This window comes from Pocillopora damicornis, chromosome 14 (assembly GCF_964200805.1).
Source record: "Pocillopora damicornis chromosome 14, jaPocDami1.2, whole genome shotgun sequence".
Classification (NCBI taxonomy): domain Eukaryota; kingdom Metazoa; phylum Cnidaria; class Anthozoa; order Scleractinia; family Pocilloporidae; genus Pocillopora; species Pocillopora damicornis.
In genome coordinates, this window is record NC_142683.1 from 7,662,671 (window position 1) to 7,680,737 (window position 18,067).

The 18,067-nt window shown below is 35.9% G+C and overlaps 2 protein-coding genes across 7 annotated transcripts; one reads left to right on the plus strand and one right to left on the minus strand.

The window, feature by feature from the left end:
- Positions 1 to 101: 101 nt before the first annotated feature.
- Positions 102 to 4,207, plus strand: LOC113681236 (Krueppel-like factor 6). Of its 3 annotated transcripts, none has more exons than XM_089194585.1 (3): positions 102 to 154; positions 2,351 to 2,512; positions 2,752 to 4,207. In XM_089194585.1, the coding sequence occupies exons 2-3, from the start codon at positions 2,402 to 2,404 to the stop codon at positions 3,493 to 3,495; spliced, it is 855 nt and encodes a 284-aa protein (XP_089050711.1). In that variant the 5' UTR covers positions 102 to 154; positions 2,351 to 2,401; the 3' UTR covers positions 3,496 to 4,207. The 3 variants fall into 3 exon arrangements, with proteins under 3 accessions (XP_089050711.1, XP_027054115.1, XP_089050712.1); XM_027198314.2 differs by lacking the exon at positions 102 to 154 and adding an exon at positions 1,332 to 1,439; XM_089194586.1 differs by lacking the exon at positions 102 to 154 and adding an exon at positions 1,794 to 1,984.
- Positions 4,208 to 8,370: 4,163 nt separating this feature from the next.
- On the minus strand, positions 8,371 to 17,968 carry LOC113681223 (uncharacterized). Of its 4 annotated transcripts, none has more exons than XM_089194584.1 (3): positions 17,625 to 17,968; positions 15,956 to 16,749; positions 8,371 to 8,560 (listed from the first exon to the last, which is right to left on the minus strand). In XM_089194584.1, the coding sequence occupies exons 1-2, from the start codon at positions 17,878 to 17,880 to the stop codon at positions 15,986 to 15,988; spliced, it is 1,020 nt and encodes a 339-aa protein (XP_089050710.1). In that variant the 5' UTR covers positions 17,881 to 17,968; the 3' UTR covers positions 8,371 to 8,560; positions 15,956 to 15,985. The 4 variants fall into 4 exon arrangements, with proteins under 4 accessions (XP_089050710.1, XP_089050709.1, XP_089050708.1 ...); XM_089194583.1 differs by having other exon boundaries at positions 8,371 to 9,925; XM_089194582.1 differs by lacking the exon at positions 8,371 to 8,560 and adding an exon at positions 13,604 to 13,727.
- Between the last annotated feature and the right edge of the window lie 99 nt (positions 17,969 to 18,067).

Here is an 18,067-nt window from a genome sequence, read left to right on the forward strand (position 1 = left end):
GCGTTTCTCGTAATCTTTTGCTTATTTTCTGTATCTTAATCATAAAATAAAACAAGACCCTCCGGGCAAATTGCTCAAAGTACTTAATCTCTACAGTTCTTCCCACGCCATCGGAAAGCCATTTGAGTGTGAAAGCGAAAGGACACAGAGAGAGGTAAACACAGAATTTTCATACTAAAAATCAGACAATATATGCAAAGCCAAATATATGTCATTGATGGCAGATACTTTTCCTCGAATTCAATTCCATAATGACAGTGTCTATGTAATCGGAGCTCTTTGTTAGTACTGGAGATTTCAAGCACAAGAAACCTGAGCATTTTTCGTCAAGGATCATTTGATCTCAATTTAGCTATCTCGTGTACTTTTGGTTATATAACATTTGCTCCAGACTTTAAGGCTACCGACTTCCGAGTGGCTTGGGTCAAGCAGAACTGCAAAACATGTCCGAAATACTCCTGGGATTTCTTGAGTTACAAGAATTCACTTTGGACAGATCTCTGTAGTGAAGTTGATTAAATTTACTTTTGTCGACATAATTTGGTAGAATTTATCAACGGTATGTTTGTCTGACAATTCTTTGCAGTGTGGCAGGTTTCACTTTCACACATTATTACTAACTCTGATTTTATTCTTCTATCCAGTCACGAAATTAATCTATACAAACAAACGCGTGGAGGAAATGTTTTAATTTTCAAGATTAATTAACGTTGACTGTATTGCAATCACTACTTTGAAGACCTTTAAATTTAAAACTTGACAGCATACAAGCAGACTCTTCGAGACATCCACACAAAAGCGGAAGTTAGAAATAATCTTTCGTGGCAAACTCAAAACAGCTGATATTACGGTAGAACAAAGTCGCTATTCCACATACACCGATGTTGAAGACGATCTTGAAATTTTTGGCATAGGCCTTGTTTCACAATATTTAATCAATGTTTACTTTTGGAAACTGTTATGTGTCTACAAGTAGGCATTTCGCCCTCTCAAGAGCAAACTCAAACAATGTAACATACATAAACTTCCTGCGAAGGATGTATTTTACTCTAAACACACTGAAAGCATGTTCTGCTCGCCTGAATGCCTCAACCGATCAAGCGAGGCGATTCAAGGGTGCGAATAACCCGTCAATATCGTTTAATCGTTTCCAGAAATATCGCTTTTCAGATTTTCCGCACGTATTGTTTTGGCATTCGATTGACCGACAAGATAATTATAGATGCAAGAGTTGTTCGCTTCGCTAAGAAAGGCATTTGCTTGGTTCACTGGCGATAAAAACAAAAGATAATTTGTTATCTTTCATATAAATTTTAATTTCAGAGATAGTATGAGAAAGAACAATGAGTACTATTTCATTTGCATCTCCCGAACATGCTGAATAAATGTGACAAATACGGCCACAAGCTAAATATCGCTGTTAAAACAAACGCTTACAGGTATGTTTTCAGCGAAATAACTCGAAACCGAAACTCACCAACACTGATTGAATATTTTCACCGACTCTCTGATTTTCTTCGACGTTGAAATCAAAGATTTTCATCAGATCGGTTTATTTTAACGATTTTGACATATTTGTTTTCATTCTAGACTTTGCTATTTTTATTCCGCCGCAGAAAGTCGTAAACAACACTAAATTGAAAAGTCACGCACTCCCATGGAAACACAACGCGTTATTCTGGACCAATTTCAAAAGAAAACATGACGTTTAATTCCTTTTCACGCAATATCCTGATTTCGCTTATTTTAGAGCGTGTACCTATGCATTTTCAGCACGTACGCAACAAAACATTGAAGATCAGTTCACCTTCAGAGAAGTGACATCATAAACACGATAACGTTTGTCATACAACCACAGTTCGCCTCATACGCTCCAAACGAGTCGAAGAACTAGGGTAAAACATTTGGTATTAGGTTGCATTAAAAAAGAAGGTTTCGAGCCAAAAGACTTGAGGATCTAGCGACGAATTTTACAGAGAAAATTGTAAGGACTTTTTCAATACGATTGTTTGTTCGTTACAGCTGATTTTTATATCATGGCCGAAAATAGTCGCAACCTTATAAGGCTTCTGTTAAAATAATGACGGTCATTGGTCAGATAGGATCTTTTGTTTTGACTAATTGCGAGTGCTGACAAAGACAGTGTTTTGATTGGTGGATTTGAGAATATCTGCCAATCATAACGCACATGGCGAATTGATAATTTTACACTCGGCACTTGCAAAGCACCCTTGGGTACCCTGCTTTATTTTTTGCGATTGATTTGAGCGTCGGCGAGTGTGTATGACAGAAGCAATAGTGTGTTGTGTGTTGTGTTATTCTGACATTCCTTCGTCTCACTCACCCGTAGCATCGCTTCACTGACGCTCAGCTACTCACTTCTACGCTACTCTCCTGCGACATGGATCTGCAATCTGCTCTTCCGTGCTCCTCGATTTTCCACGAACTACAAACTGTTCATGACACAGGCTTTTTCTACTCGCTTCCATCGCTTGAAGACGATTGGGCACAGGTACGTGTACGTGAATTTTTCTAATGGTTTTGTCCTTGTAGCGTAGCAAGCGTAACATGTGGCCTTTAACGATGGCTTTGGACACTTAGGAAGCATGCAGCCTCTTGCGCTTCGCGCGAATTCGTCCGTGCTTTGTAAATCAGCCATGTTGACCTCATTCTGTATTCCTTGTGTATTTCGTTTTCGCGCTCGTTTTCATCGCTGCATAGTATAGTATTTTTCTTAATTTTTCTTTCCAGACAAGACTAGAAATGGATCGTTATCTTTGCCCTGAACCATCATCTTTGGATAGTAAAGACTCCAACTTAGGGAATCCAGCTCCCTGGAACGAATTTTTACTTCAACCTTTTGACGAGTCAAATTTTCCATTTGGCGACGACTGGGATATCAAACCGATAGATTTCACTTCAATAGCTACCTTTCCCTCAGTGCCAACAGTTCTTCCAGAAACTCCAACGGAAACTAAACCAGCTATGGAGCTCCCAGTAAAACCTTTAAAGATCAAATTACCGACCCCGACGGGCTGCGAAGAGATTAGCAAAATTCCTAAGCCTGTTTTACCGCTAACTCCACCGAGCTCACCTGAGTCGCCTGTCGTTGTGTTTAATAGCCCGAACCAGCAGAGAACAGGCAGGCCAAGTGCGCGCTCCCCTCGCGCGAGGGGAGGAAATGGAGGTGCTAGAGCAAACAGCCCCAAGGACAAAGACTCAGAGAGCAAACGGCGAGTGCATCGATGTCAATTTAGTGGTTGTCGTAAAGTTTACACGAAGAGCTCGCATCTGAAAGCTCATCAACGTACTCATACGGGAGAAAAGCCGTACCGTTGTTCTTGGGATGGATGCAACTGGCGTTTCGCTCGCTCGGATGAGCTTACTCGCCATTACAGAAAACATACTGGAGCCAAACCGTTCAAATGTGTTCATTGTGATAGGTGCTTTTCACGATCAGACCATCTAGCTCTACACATGAAGAGACACGCATAGGAAAGATAGGTAAAAAATTATTCTAGGAAAAATGAATTTTGCAATTTAGAATTCATCGCGCTCGGGTCTTCATTCAAACGAATTTGAATTGCCATCAATAATTCAAGAGCAAAACCCCAGGTGTGCGAAGTAGGTACCGCAAGTTGGTACGAGATATTCACGGAAACATGTGAATTCTTTACAAGTCTTACGCAAAGAAGCGATAGTAAAGCGAGTTGGGATAAATGTGACAGTGAAAGTTATCCAGAGGAGTAGTATTATGGAATAAGTTTACTCATTTGGGCGCCAAAAGAAGCGGATAGAACATGTATTAGCATAAAATCCTGCGGAAATGAAGCAGTGAATAGAGGCAACTTCGATGGGAATATTATTCAATTCAGGGACAGACCATGTATTATTCTCAAAATGAAATTCAACACAGGAACTTCACAAAATACGTCGCTTCAAGAGAAAATAAAAACACTAGAAAATATTCGTTCGCGCAAAATAAGAATAAGCCTCGGGGTATGTAATACCGATGTAAACAAAATTAGTCATTCGTTCATGTTGTACTATGCAGGCTTAATTCAAGTTAAAAACATCAAAAGAAAAAGGAAAAAACTAATAAGAACTTAAACGGACTAAGTCTATGATGTAAATATATAATTTTGGCATCTCTGTATCATGAAGACAGAAGAAATTAGTGTACAGATATATTAAAATTGAAAGGAAACGTTCTTGATTTTGTCAAGTGTGTTTTCAGAGCTAGTGGCGAGACCAATTTCATTTTTATTGTTACAAGTCGAGCCAGATGTTTTTACGTCTAAAATCATTCTCTTATACATTGTTTATTGAAAGAAAAGCGCTTTCTCTTTCCTGACGGCGTAGATAAGCTTGGATATGTGTTGCAGTGTAATCTTTGTTTATGTGACATTTCGTTGTCGTATTGGCTTTAGCTGCTTTGGCGTATCACTACATTTAAATGCGAAAAGTAATCCGGCTTTTACAATATCAGACCTTGCTGTCTTGTTCTGGCAACGAATTTAATTTAGAGCTAGTACATTTTAATAATAGCAGAGCATTAATTGCTGGCTTAAAGGGTTTCACACTTTTCTGACAGCAGAAAGTGTTTATCAAATTTACATACTTATTTACTTTGACCGATAGTGTGGAAACTTGCCTTCTGAGCCGACGAGACTTCGACGAGAAATTGGCCTTGTGGTGTCGTCAAAAGAGTTCGCTTGGACAAAGGGGTTCGATTTATTTATCAATTCTATGAAACCACAAACGTAGTTCGATTATTTTCCCTGAAAAGAAAAGGTAAAAAAAAAAAAAACGCCTGCTACTGAGATCAAATTGGAAATGATATCAATTTTGTCGATAATTTTTTTGGCAATGACTATTTTTTGGAACTGAGCACGTTTTTCGCGCCGCGTCCTTTCTGTCCATCGAACGAGACAAAGTAACTAATTTAAAATGTGGGCAGCTGGACGTAATCATTAAACTTTAAAGATTAAAGTAATGTCTTTTTACGATTCTTACTCGCGACTGCGCCATGTCAGTCGTGTATTTTCAACAACAATAACTTGTGAGGAGACATTTAATTTTTCTTCATCCTTAGGAAGTTATCCCTTTTATTTCTCAGAAAACCCTGTTATCTTTTATGATAACTGTGCAAAGTGAAGGAAAACCCTCAGTGTGTGATATTTTAAACGAGTACCCAACTTAATTTTGCTGTAGGAAATCGTTTTTCGGCGAATGCTAATGAGTTTCTTGCGCTGATTTCATCGGTGCCTAAAGAAAATTTGACAGAGTTTTAAAGTTGTCATAAGCCTTTTTCGCTTTTCCGTGCAATTAGGAAAGGCAAATGTTATTATTAGGCTGTAAGAAATTCCTTCCTTCCCTGACAGTGTGTTCATTATGCGTAGGTTGTTTAGAATTTCCTCGAAATTGCTTCCAAACAAAAGCTTGCACTTTACGGTGAATGAAAATTTGGTGTTCGTACTTTTATGAAAGGGTCATTTGTGTCATTTTCTAGGATGATTCTGCTAGCTATTGGCAGCGCGACAACAAGAATATTTATTCTTTAAATGTTCTCACCTTAGAATTCTTCCAACATTTTATTAAAATCATTTTAGGAAAACAAAAAATTGTTGGGACCATTAGCATTCTGTGCTGTATGTAATTGATTGAAATTCTCTTTCATTTCTTGGGTGGAACGGATGTAATGTATTCACCCAAATATATTGGTTGAAGACTGTATGCTCACAAGCAGAAATCTTTTGTATGGATTAATCGTTTCAAAATGAGTGTTTCCCTAGGGACTGTGGATTCCCACACATAGAGGGCAAATTATTGTCACCAAATTGCCTCCAACCTGCGCAAGAAGAGGGGGCAAAGATAACTTACTCAGCTAATGCTACTACACAACCTATCACTCTGCTGGAAATAGACTTAGCAAGGCCTCTGGAAAGTGTCATCAGCATAGTATTCTTGATGCAAAGTTTTACATGTTGCGATCAGATTATTAACATTTCCCACGACCTTTAAATGCTGTCATGGTATACCAATTCTTTTGTCTCTAATTACCTAATGGAATTCAATTTACAGGCTTTGGCATCCCTCTGAGTTTGCCATTTGTTTGATCAACTTGCAAGAGTCTGTCTGCAAGTTCAATCTCTCCAGGAAATGGTGAAAATCATCATTATAACCACTAAGAAAGGCCCCACTGATATGTTGATGACCTGCATTCTGCAGATGCAAGTGAGCTAATGAACGATGGAAATAGTTAATTAAAGTCGGTCAGGAAACTTAAAAATAATGAATTGGATTTTATTTCTGCAAGGGCTTAGATGTGTAAACATGCTGCTCTTGAGTAACTTGACCCAAAGCAAGTTATTAATAGGTTTTTATCTGTAGTAGTTTGTTTGGTAGGGTAAATTTATGCTGATACTGCTCAGATGCATGGCCAAAATATTCTAAAACCTAGGTAATTCTTGTTATTGTAATTCAAACATACACAAGTTACTAAATAAGAGAAGCTATCAAAAAAGCCAGAAAACCCAGACATGTTTACATTTCATTTAAACTATCCATGTAAAATAAATTTAAAGATCAAGCATTCAATCAATCAGTAGAGAACAGGATTGGCTCTGCTAAACCACAAAGTTCATCTTTGTGGAAATTTATTGAATGAGATACCTTTGAATGCTTTCTTTGGAGTGAAAAAGTGATAAATGTATTGTTTAACCATGGGCATGTTTTGAGGTATATTGACTGAAGTTGATTGGCTATCTGATGGTCAAATATTGACATCCTGTGAATGAGCTGAATCCCAACTTGTGTTACATTAGTGTAGGCATCATCATGCCACAATTTGTAAACTTTCATTTCCTGTGCATCCATAATTAGGTCTGTGTTTCAAACAAACTTGTCTGAAAACCATTACAGTCAATTGTACATTTCAAAAGCATGGAGCATAAACTTTGATGGAAAAAGCTTTTATCAAAATACACCATCTTAACGCCTATTAGTTTAATTATCTATGAGTTATCTGGTCTGAATAAATTATTTTCAAACTGCATTGTTATTTCCAAAATTACAATACAGTAAAAAAAAAAAAAAATTCAATCTTACTTAAATATGTATGGGTAAACTTAATCCAGAAGCAAACATGGAGGCATTATGCAAACACAAAATGAACTATTAAAAATACAGAAATTGATTATGCATAGACAAAAAAGATTAGAGGCTTACTTTTTACAATTCTGTCTGGATTTGGCAAATAGACATTTTAAACATTTGAAATTGAATTCAAATTGTTGAGTGACAAGCTTGCTTTCTATATACCTCAGAAAAACTAGTATTTCACTATCTTTTCCTTCTTGTCTTGGTCAAGATTTTAATAGTGTACAAGTTTATAACTTACAATGACTGTAAATTTAAAATAACTGGAGAGTAGAATTAAAGCTGCTTCCATTCAAGGGTAAGGAAAAACAACTCTATGACTGAGTAGCTATCAACATATAATTCTCAAAGTGTTCTGTTATGAAAGAATTCTTGGATACCCAGGACAAGAAATTAAAATCTGTCGAGAAGTTGGGTTTCATTCAAGATTATTTAACTAGCTTTCACTCCTACAAGTGATTGACTCATTAACTCTCCTCACACTACATTATCTTGCAAACAGGTAATGAGAGTTTACAAATACCCTTACCCCTCATGACCTGAAAATATTGGCTTTTGAGTATTCATTCATTAACTCTTTCCCTTCCAAGATCTCATTAAAAATCCTCATTACTGTCTGCTCTAAAAGTCCAATGATGTTACTTTGGAGAATTTGGTATTGGATCAACCAAAAATCCTCTAATTTATATTTTTCTTTATTCACATCACTTGGCTACTTGATATTTTTAGAGTATTAATACTTTAAGGAAAAAAATATGTCTTGGTTATCCTTAGGAGTGAAAGGGTTCAACCCTTTACACCCTAACATCAGTATGCATATTCTCCATGCTTTTTTCTAAACATTTCCTGAAGTGCTAACAAGGAGAGAACTTTTGGCCTGAATACAGTCATGCACTACCATTTCTTATATTAAAGAAAAAAAAAAACAAGCAACCATGAGCATATGAACACTTTGATGAACTCAATTTAACTTTCTTCAGAACTCGATCAATAGAAGCCTTTACTTGACTGCATCCCAGTCATATTATTGCATTGGTTTCAGAGCTCAAGAGAGGTTCACTTGTGACTTCAGATATTCTTTTGAGCATCTTATCTAGAGTAAACCCAACTCCTGCTGTTGACATTACTTGTGAATAACCTCCCAAATATGTTATGTGTATTTGCTTGGCAAATCAGCCAGTATCTTGAAATCAATGTCAGAAAACCATGTTATTTTGGTAAAATATTTTATTTTAAATTAAAGCTATACAGAAACATTTTAACCACTTTGCTGAACTTTTAGGCTGTCTTGTCAAACAAACTTACTGCAGCATGTGCCATAACGAAAAATATTTACATTAGTCCTCTTGTTGAGTTAACTTGTGAATAACATTCTGTTCATGACAGAAGTTGAGCAATGCTGTTGAAAGGACAACACACAAAATTTTTCAGTCATCATACATGGAAAATATTGATCAAGCCCCTCACATTTCAGCATTTGATGTGGGCAGTAAGAGGTCACTGCACTTTGAATTTTAAGATTAGAAGAAAGAAAAATATTTTTGAATGGATAATTACATCAGAGCAGCTGTTCTGGTAAAGTGCTCTTTTGTCCACTGGACAATTAACTTATTTGTTGCAATGAAATTTAAGTGGTAAATTCTTGGTGCAGCTATTGCTGTGTTAAAATAGACTGCTGTTAGTATCTGATGTTAAGAATTTAAAAAAAATGCAAACATGATGGAATGCTAAATGAAGGTCAAAGCTTGCTCCTTTAAGAACAAAAACATTTCGTGTCATCTTTTCATCAAAAGGTTTAACTTTGCATTTAATCAGAAAGAGAGATACAAATCAAATGAGGTACATGTGTTATTGCTCAAAAATGCAACTAGAGCTAAGTAGAGTTTACTATCGCAAAGATCGCTTTTATATTCTTTCTATTAACCTGCAGTTCACATGTACGATTTTCATTTATTCCCAATAAAAACTGCAATTAATTTTTTCTCAGTCGTAAACCAAGCCCTATTCAGTAAATCAGTTTGTGGAGCTACAGAATTGAATAACAAAACCTATTTTGGATGTCAAAAAAAATTAAGATTAACATTCATCTGAAGTGGTTAATTTGACACTTATTCCTTTACATTCTTCCTGGCTGCGAACCCTTTAATGTTGGTACAATGTCAAGCATAGAAAACTTATACACTTTGAGTAAAGTTGTTTTGAATCAGATAAAATTTATCAACACAACCCAAAACCAAAATATATGCCAACCAGTTATGAGAATTTAACATTTAATTGTGTTTACAGTGCTATGCGTCACTGACAGCTTTTGAGGGGCTTTTCTCAAGAAATTCAACAGTTATGACTGACATTAATTTTAGCAGCCTTGGGTGGTTCTGAAATAATGAAAATTTATCCCTGAAGATAGCTGTTTATCATAGAAACATAAAGGACAACAGAAAACAAGCAACTACATTTAAAACTAACCAAATTATATGCAACACAGAAACACCCTCATCAATACCCTAAAGAAAGCAATTAGGCCAACAGATATTTAGTAAAAAGTTCATACTTTTTGGCAACTTAAGCCTTCTGTGTAAGCCAAAGTTTTGTTGCCATTAATTCTAGAACTCTTGTGGCATTTTTTTTTTTAATGTGTCTCAGGTAATATATACTGCTAATTGTTGTCCACAAGCCTGGTGTGACATGACATCATGCTTAAACTGTCAAAAACAATATCTGTGAAGGTCTCTATGATTGGTTTCATACACCTGGGCAAACATTTCTGGAAAACAGATGCAAAAAACATCATTTCATAAAGATAAGAAACAATGGTAAAGTCCTTTTACCCAAATGCTAAATAAATACTTTTGCAGCAACTGTTGTTGAAATAAACCTAGGTTACTCCTGAATAACCAAAAAAAATCAGTTTTCTTTTTAAAAATTAAACAAGCTGCATAAGTTACCTCACTTTGTGCATGGTAAGTTTCAACTGAACAACCAATTGGCTGAAATAATAAAAAAATTACTTCCCAAAAATAAGCAGTTATTATTTCAAACAATTAAGACAAGCTAAACAGGTTATGTGTCAAGAAATAGTAAGAGCAGGTTTTTAAAATTTTATTTATTTCATCTAATCTGTTAAATGGCTTGTAGCATTTCACAGCTGGAACAAACAAATATTCCTGAATAATGTCATGTACATACATAATCAAAGGCATTCAGTCCAGGTTGCAATTCAAAAAGCATCTCCAGGATCTTAATCAAAGCTCATTTAAATTTAGATGGGGTTTATGAATATTGGCCCAAACCCAGATTAGTAATTCCTTTCTTTAAATTTTATTGCTTCTGGCACTAATCCCAATTTTTTTCCTTTCTAAAAATATTGTGAGGCAATTTTAAAAGCATCATTCTACAGGATCTAAATCAAAGCTAATTTTAAATTAGATAAGGTTTTTAAAATATTAGCCCTTAACCCAGATTAGTATTTTTTTTTTCCCTTATTTTGCTTCCAGTGCTAATCCTTATTTTTTTTTTCCTTTCTAAAAATACAAAACTCATTTGCAAAGTAGGCTTAGAAACTGCATGTGTTCCCTGAGGAATTTTATTATGGTCACAAATGTTCTTGCATCTACTTTCACAAACATTGTTTACAGTGTTTTGTTGAAAGTCACGTAGAGGCAATTTATTCATGAGCAAGTTATTGTCCTTCCAAATAATTGTCTCACACTTATCTTCACAAACAATCTATATTTTTGTGCAGAAGGTCACGTAGGTAAAATTTAAAGTAATCCTGGTAAACAAACAGCACTCTTACACTTTTTGTTCTTTGTTAAATGATCCATGAATAATTGTCTACTTTTGTAAATGGCTTACCAAATAAGTTATATAACATTTTTAAGCTCAAACTCTGCAAAAAAAAATTGTCACTTAAATAAAAAAATTGTGTCAGACTAATGATTAACACTTTGAAGTGGTTCAATAAATGTTCTGAGCTCACCATCAAACAAACACACACACAACAAAACAAGATTGTTGTCATACAAAATCTACAGATCCTTTTTAATATAAGACTCTTGCATCTCCATATAATGGAAAAGCAGACCCTTTGCTTATTGTAATTTAACACCTAACACCTTACTTGACAGCATATCACATTATTTTGTGAATACCAATTCATAACAGAAAGAAATACACTGATAGCTTTTGACAAATGAGGAGACTTCAAGATGTTGTATAGAATATTTTGTCCTATCCAATACTAGTTGCTTCGATTTCTACATGCATGTAGTATACTCTTGGCAACAAAAGAGCATCAAACCATGGTGTCCTGTCCCAGAAAATACTTCAAATTATTAATCTATGCCATCCAACCTTTATTTGATTCCAAACCAGTGATAGACAGTTGTTAATCATTCAATCCTTGCTCTACTTTGGTTCCCTAAAACCTCTGCATGGGTTAACGAGGAGCTATTGACATTGTACAGTGTATAAATACAAGTTGATCAATTTAGTTTTGATATCCTTTCAACAGTAATTCTAAAGTTCTGGCATCTGCCACATGCACATGATTTCTAAAAAAATCCAATCAACATCAAAACCTGCAAAATTCACCGTTTGTCTGAGAATAGAATTTCAACAAAATTCTATCAGCTTTCATAACTTTCCTTACATCTCCACAGTTGACTATTATACATATTTACACTAAACAGTTAAAATTGTCTCAATACTACTAAAACTACTCAATGTAAATTTTGCAGAGGTCTATAGACTCAAAATATATTTTGTAATGAACAACTAATTTCTCCAATTAAGTCTCCTACTAGACTAACAGGAGACTGTTTCTATTAGCATTAAATAACTAAATTGCTAACTTACAAGTAGACATATTGTTGCCAAGAAATTTATTGCTGTATTAAGATTTAATATATTTAATAATTAACTAATATTGAACAAGTTCAGGTAAAAAAATTCTGAAAAATGACATGAAAAATAAATCATAAGCACCACCAATAAATAAAGAAGCAAACAAAAATTTGCAGCTGGAGGATGAAACATTTCTCAGAAAATTTCCAATGTGTGTTTCCAGAAAATATCCATACCCCCACCACGGAGGGAATTTCATATAGGACCCCCCCACCCCTTCGGATTTTCCATTTTGGGGTAGCAGTGCTAGCCCCCCCACCCCTCTGGAATTTCCAAAGAATTTTCTACCACCCCCTATACCCCCTGGAAATATATTTTTTTCTCGTAGCAAACAACAAACAAGAGGGACGTGTGATTTTGTCGCGTGTATATTCGAGAGATGGCGTACACGCGCAAGGTAAACGTCGCTAACTAGCTTAAACTTAATGTTTGCTTTATTTTTAAATACAATACTTATCCTTAAACATTTAACACAGTATTCTCAATACACGAAAGGAGAAAAAAACTGTACAAGTCGCAACAAAACACTTTTGAACTGTTAAGTTTGTACAATGTACTGAGAAAATTGCGTGCACTTGAAATGGAAACGTTCGAAATCACATTGAGCAACGTAAATTTGTACAAAATTGTGTCGTAAATAAGAGAGCAAAATAGAAAACCGAGTCAGCAGTAAGTTATTTTGAACTCATCTTTCCAAATTCCAGCCTCTAATGTAAAATTTCTTCACACAAGCATTGATTCTTGTTAACAGCGGGTCGATAATTTCGTCCGATTGTGCATAAACAAACCTTGGCTAGTTACCAGTCCCACGCGCATATATACAAAGCCCTGGATCCTAATGTTTCTCAATGTTACTATCAACTGTTTTCTACTACGTACGACTGTACTTATCATTCATTGTAACATCGCAAGCAAGTAAGCCATAAAGAAATCGTCAAGTCTCCTACACATTATGATGCAACGGAATTAAGCTCAGTGCAGATCAAAATTAATAGATGGCTGGAGTCAATAAGGGGTAGTGAATGGTAAATTTATGCGAAACTTTGCGAGACGGCGAGACCAGCGTTTTTTTTTTTTTTTTTTTTTGCGAGACCGAGACAGTTATTTGTAAATTTTACGAACGCGAAACGTGTTATGACCGAGGAAAATCTCTAGGTAACCACTCCTGTTAGTTGTAATCTTTGGAGACTGGTAACGAGTAATGGCGGCTCCGTTCGAAAAACAAAGTGATTCTCTTCTTTATTTGATGTTATTTATGTTCCAAAGCGCTACAAGGATAAAAGAAAACTTTCTTTTGCTGCAGAACTGTTAGAAGCATCGTAATTTAACAACTTAAACTTCAGAACGTCCCACTAAAGTAGGTAAAAGGCGCCAACTGACATACGAAGAAAGTCGATCGACTTCCTACCCTCTGGACGAAAATTTCGCCTCTTACCCCCCATCCCCTCTGGAATTTCCTGGGACTTTGACCCCCCCCACCCCTCTGGAATTTCCAATTCCCTCCGTGGTGGGGGTATGGATATTTTCTGGAAACACACAATGCTGAAAAAGGTTTTAAGAAAACCTTAAAATTCATTTGTACTTAAAGTCAGTTGAAGTCTGTATATTAATAACTTTTAATCACTAACCAACCAGAAGGTGGCATATCGATTTATATATTCCTGGAATGAAAAAAGACATAAACTTAATTCAGTAAGCATTGAGAAACATTCATAACATGAGTATGGTGTCAAAATGAACTCTATAATTGTAACTAATATTGCTTGAGTTTGTGCATTTATGTTTCAGTTTTCATTGTTGCATTTTGCAAAAAGAAAGAAGCTGCATGCCTCTCAGGTTTTCCTGGATCAATCTACTCCCCTGGCCCAGTTCTTCTCAATATCTAGTTTCTTTGGGTTATCCAATTTTGCTCATTACCTAAACTGACTAGGGGGAAACAAAGATTATATGTTTTAACAATAGCAGCAAGGGATGTCAGTAGAATCATATGCCACAACAAAACCCAGTCTTGTAGAGAGGTGAGTGTTTGTAGCCAAAGTGCTTGAAAGTCAGTTCCTGTGAGACATGTTACAGGTCACTCTAATGAAAATAAACTTTTTGTTATTTTTGTAATAATTTTTTATTCCCTTCATTTTGCACCACTATTTAGGAGGTCTGTAATTTTGCACAGAGGTTATCCTCAGGTATAGACTGCATGAAAATTTATTTACAACTTATTTAAGTAAACCATAAGTAGAAGGTCTGGAAACACTCAATTTTAAATTTGGAGCTTTTTAGTGGTGTGCACTTGATCATGTGCTTGAAGATTTCCATGAATGATGAACAGTTTACCGAAAATAAAGTGCGCTATTTGAATTCTAAAATTAGTAAATGTTTGTTTCACTAATATTTAATAACTTATGGTTTATTCCATGAAAAGCAACCTTTACTTTACCTTTATTACATTTCTCAGTTGATACATGCACTTTGATTGGTCAATTTAGTGGGCTGTATTTTACTGTACAGCCTGCTAAATTCAAAAGTTTGTTTGAATTGAGATCCTCTCCTTCTCTATGAACCCAAAGATATTGTATAGCTTACTAATCTCATTTTCTCCATCTCTAAGTAATGGAGAAAGTTTTCTCACCTGCGCAATTGGGACATTTAAAGACCCATTTTGACCAGTATGCATTGCACACAGAATTGGCCATCAATGGCCATTAACTCGATGGTGACTACTCCACAAGCTTATAGAAAACAAACCAAGCCTCGCTCTTGTGAAACCAGGACAAAATCAGAGGCATGCAATGTATACTGGCCAATAATGGGTATTTATTGCAAGTGGAGTGGACATCTGGGTCTGGGTCTGTATCTTACAGTATAGACCTCAACTTGATTGGTAAGAGGTATCCAAACCAACAGTATTAAAAAGCATAATTGCATGACTATTGTATTTCATTTCATTATCTTGTGGAGATTTACTAAGGATTTTATCTTCGCAAAAATTAAAGGTAAGATCTTAAATAGTAGCATGAAAATAATGGCTGTAAGATCTAGGCAATTGCTAATTACTTTTTATGTAATTCATATTTATTTATTGTGTCCTTTAGTTTTTCATACCTCCTTCTTGGTGATTTTTGTTGAGGGTCGTTAGGTTTGTTGAGGTTTGTCAGTTACACCTTTTCATAACTTTTCATACTGCAGGTTATTTCATGGTCCTCTTGTATTTAAAGCCAGTTTCTTTAATGCATGATCAATTTTTAAAGTCAGTTTACCTTTAAGTCATGCTTGGCACAGTTCTCTGTTTGGAAACCTTCAAGGTATTCGATTTTGCAGTAATATATTAGGCATTATCAATGTAAGTATTTTTCCAATTTTGTTCCATTTCTGTTCATTTTGTGTTTGTACTTTTCTTTCTTAATTAGTTAATTCAACTCTTTACCTTTTTAGTTTCAACCTACTACTACTTAAAAAAACAACAACTACAACCACTACTTTTACCACTACTGCTGCTGCTGCTCTGTAAATTAGTAATATTTTTTTAGTTGAAATGAAAATGCTTGTGCTGTTACAAGGGTCAAACATTGTTTAATGGAACTTAGTGAGGTATGTACATGTTTTCATTTGAAATGGGACTACTAACAACAATTGTTTACAACTAAAAGTGACACCACTTCATCACACTCCACAGGTAACTTTTTAAAATTTTGTTGATATACCATGCTTCCCTCTTAATATTAAACTGTATTCATGACATCTAGTTTACTTGTTACCAACACTGACATATAGGAAAGAGTGAATCTCTTAAAAATTGTCCCAAAGATAATTGCTTAAAACTATTTTGACTTCAAAATCATTACAATCATCACTCTCTTGCTGATCACAAAGTAATGACAATTCTGTATCCTACCTTGTTAGGAAAAACACACATAGACCCATACTATCTGTACTCATCTCCACAGTCACCAGTAGTCTCAAACAAGTCATTTCCTTTACTAAGAGTTTGTTCAATTTTCTGGATATCCTCTGGAGTGAGTTCCAAGTCAAGAAGTTTTAAATTTTCCTCGATATGCTCAGCTCCTGCCACACCAAACCTACAGCCAATTATGATGCCAGCAACTTCTGGCTTGTCTAAAATATAACGACAAGCAACATTAGCTATGGTGCAGTTATGAACCTGTGCAACATCAGACAAATTTGATAAGAGTTCTTGAAACAGCTCCCAACTCCCCCATGCATCAATCATGTGCTTATACTTTGCAAGAGAAGCTGTTTGGAGATCAGATCTTCGAACTGGCTCTTTTTGGTTCAGATATCGATCAGATATCAATCCACCACCTAATGTGCCATAAGCTAAAAGCTTTATCCCATGTGCCTGACAAAGTTCAACCATTTTCACCTCAGGGCGACGGTCAATGATAGAATATTGCACTTGATTGGTTGAGATGGAGATTCCCCTTTTTAAGATTTCCATCAGGTGTTGGGTGTCAAAATTGGTTAATGCAATCTCTCCAATGAGACCTTCAACTTGCAGTTCATTGAGGTAAGTCAGTGCATCAAGGTATCTATTGTCAGAGTAATCCCACCAGTGGAACTGTAGCATATCAAGCTTGTCAACACCCATTCTTTTCATGGCGAGGCGAACACGTCCTTTGGTTATCTCTCTTGTGACTGGTCCTGGCTGTGGCACCCATTTTGTTAGTGCTATTGATTACATTAACAAAGATAGTTGGATTTCCTAAATTGAGAATCAATTAATAAGCTAGGAGGGAAAATCTTTCCAAGCCTGGGAAGGGTTAAATTTTGTTTGGCTCAAATATGCCTGAATTTTGGCAACTATGATCCTACATCCCAGCCGGAGAAGGGGCCATCTAACCCTTTCACTCCTTAGAGTGACCAAAAAAAAAGTTCCTTTTACAGTATCAATACATTTCAGGTAGAAGAGTACTAATAGAAAGAAAAAATAATTTAATTAGGAGATACAGTTTGATTCAGAAAAAAATTCTCAACGTTAACATCATAGGAAATGGAGGACAGTGCAAAGAATTAATAGTGTTATCTTGGAAAGGGAGGGGTTCTGGGTGTGAGCCACGAAGGACTTAAAGCCTCGGGCCTGTTCAAGACGATATCCAATCATTCCTCTACATTCTGTTCACCTGGAAAAAGTTGTGTTTGGTAAACGTTATAAGTTTCAGCCATTGCCCTTCTTACGAGCATCTGCAAGGGTAATTCACGATGTCAATGCTTGAAACAATTTAAGAGAAAAAGGTGCAAAAAATTTCACTTTCATAATGTGTCATCCACAACCGTGAGTAACCACTACAGAACAAGTCTAAAATATCGTTAGTTCTAGTTGAGGAAAACCAAAGAAAATCAAAACTTTAAATCGAATTCAGGCATTTATGAATTGTTAACTTCTCGAAAGCTAGAATTCGATTTCAGTGACAATTAAAGCATCATCACAGGAAGCTTTTGAGGTGTATTCGGCTAATGGTCATGGAACGCGATGTCCCCACTGTTTCATTACAAGGCGTACAAATTGAATGTATGTCCTACCAATCCACAAGCCGAACGCTTACCTTGCACTTTTCCGGCAGATTCCTCTCCTCGTTCAGCTTTTAAATGCTCTAGAAAATCGCCAAAGATGTCCTCAGCAGGCCCATATATATCAGCCATATCAAAAGTTGTCAAACCCGCATCAAAATACTTGAACATCTCTCGAGAGGCCTTGTTTGGATTAATCGGTCCATGACTACCAGAAACTTGCCACATTCCGTTTAAAATTCTACGAATTTCCAGACCATTTTTAAGGCGATAGAACGGTACCCTTGCCATTATAATAGCAATTTCCTCTAGTTGTGACAAAACAAAATTTCACCTCTTCGACTTTGAAACGGTAACAGCACCGGCTGCTCCAGATTTGAAACCAGTCCTCTCACGGAGGACCCAAAGTCACTCACAGTCACGCTTCACCTGCGCCAGTCTAAAGAGGGTTTGATGGTCAAATTGACTTTCCTTGAGA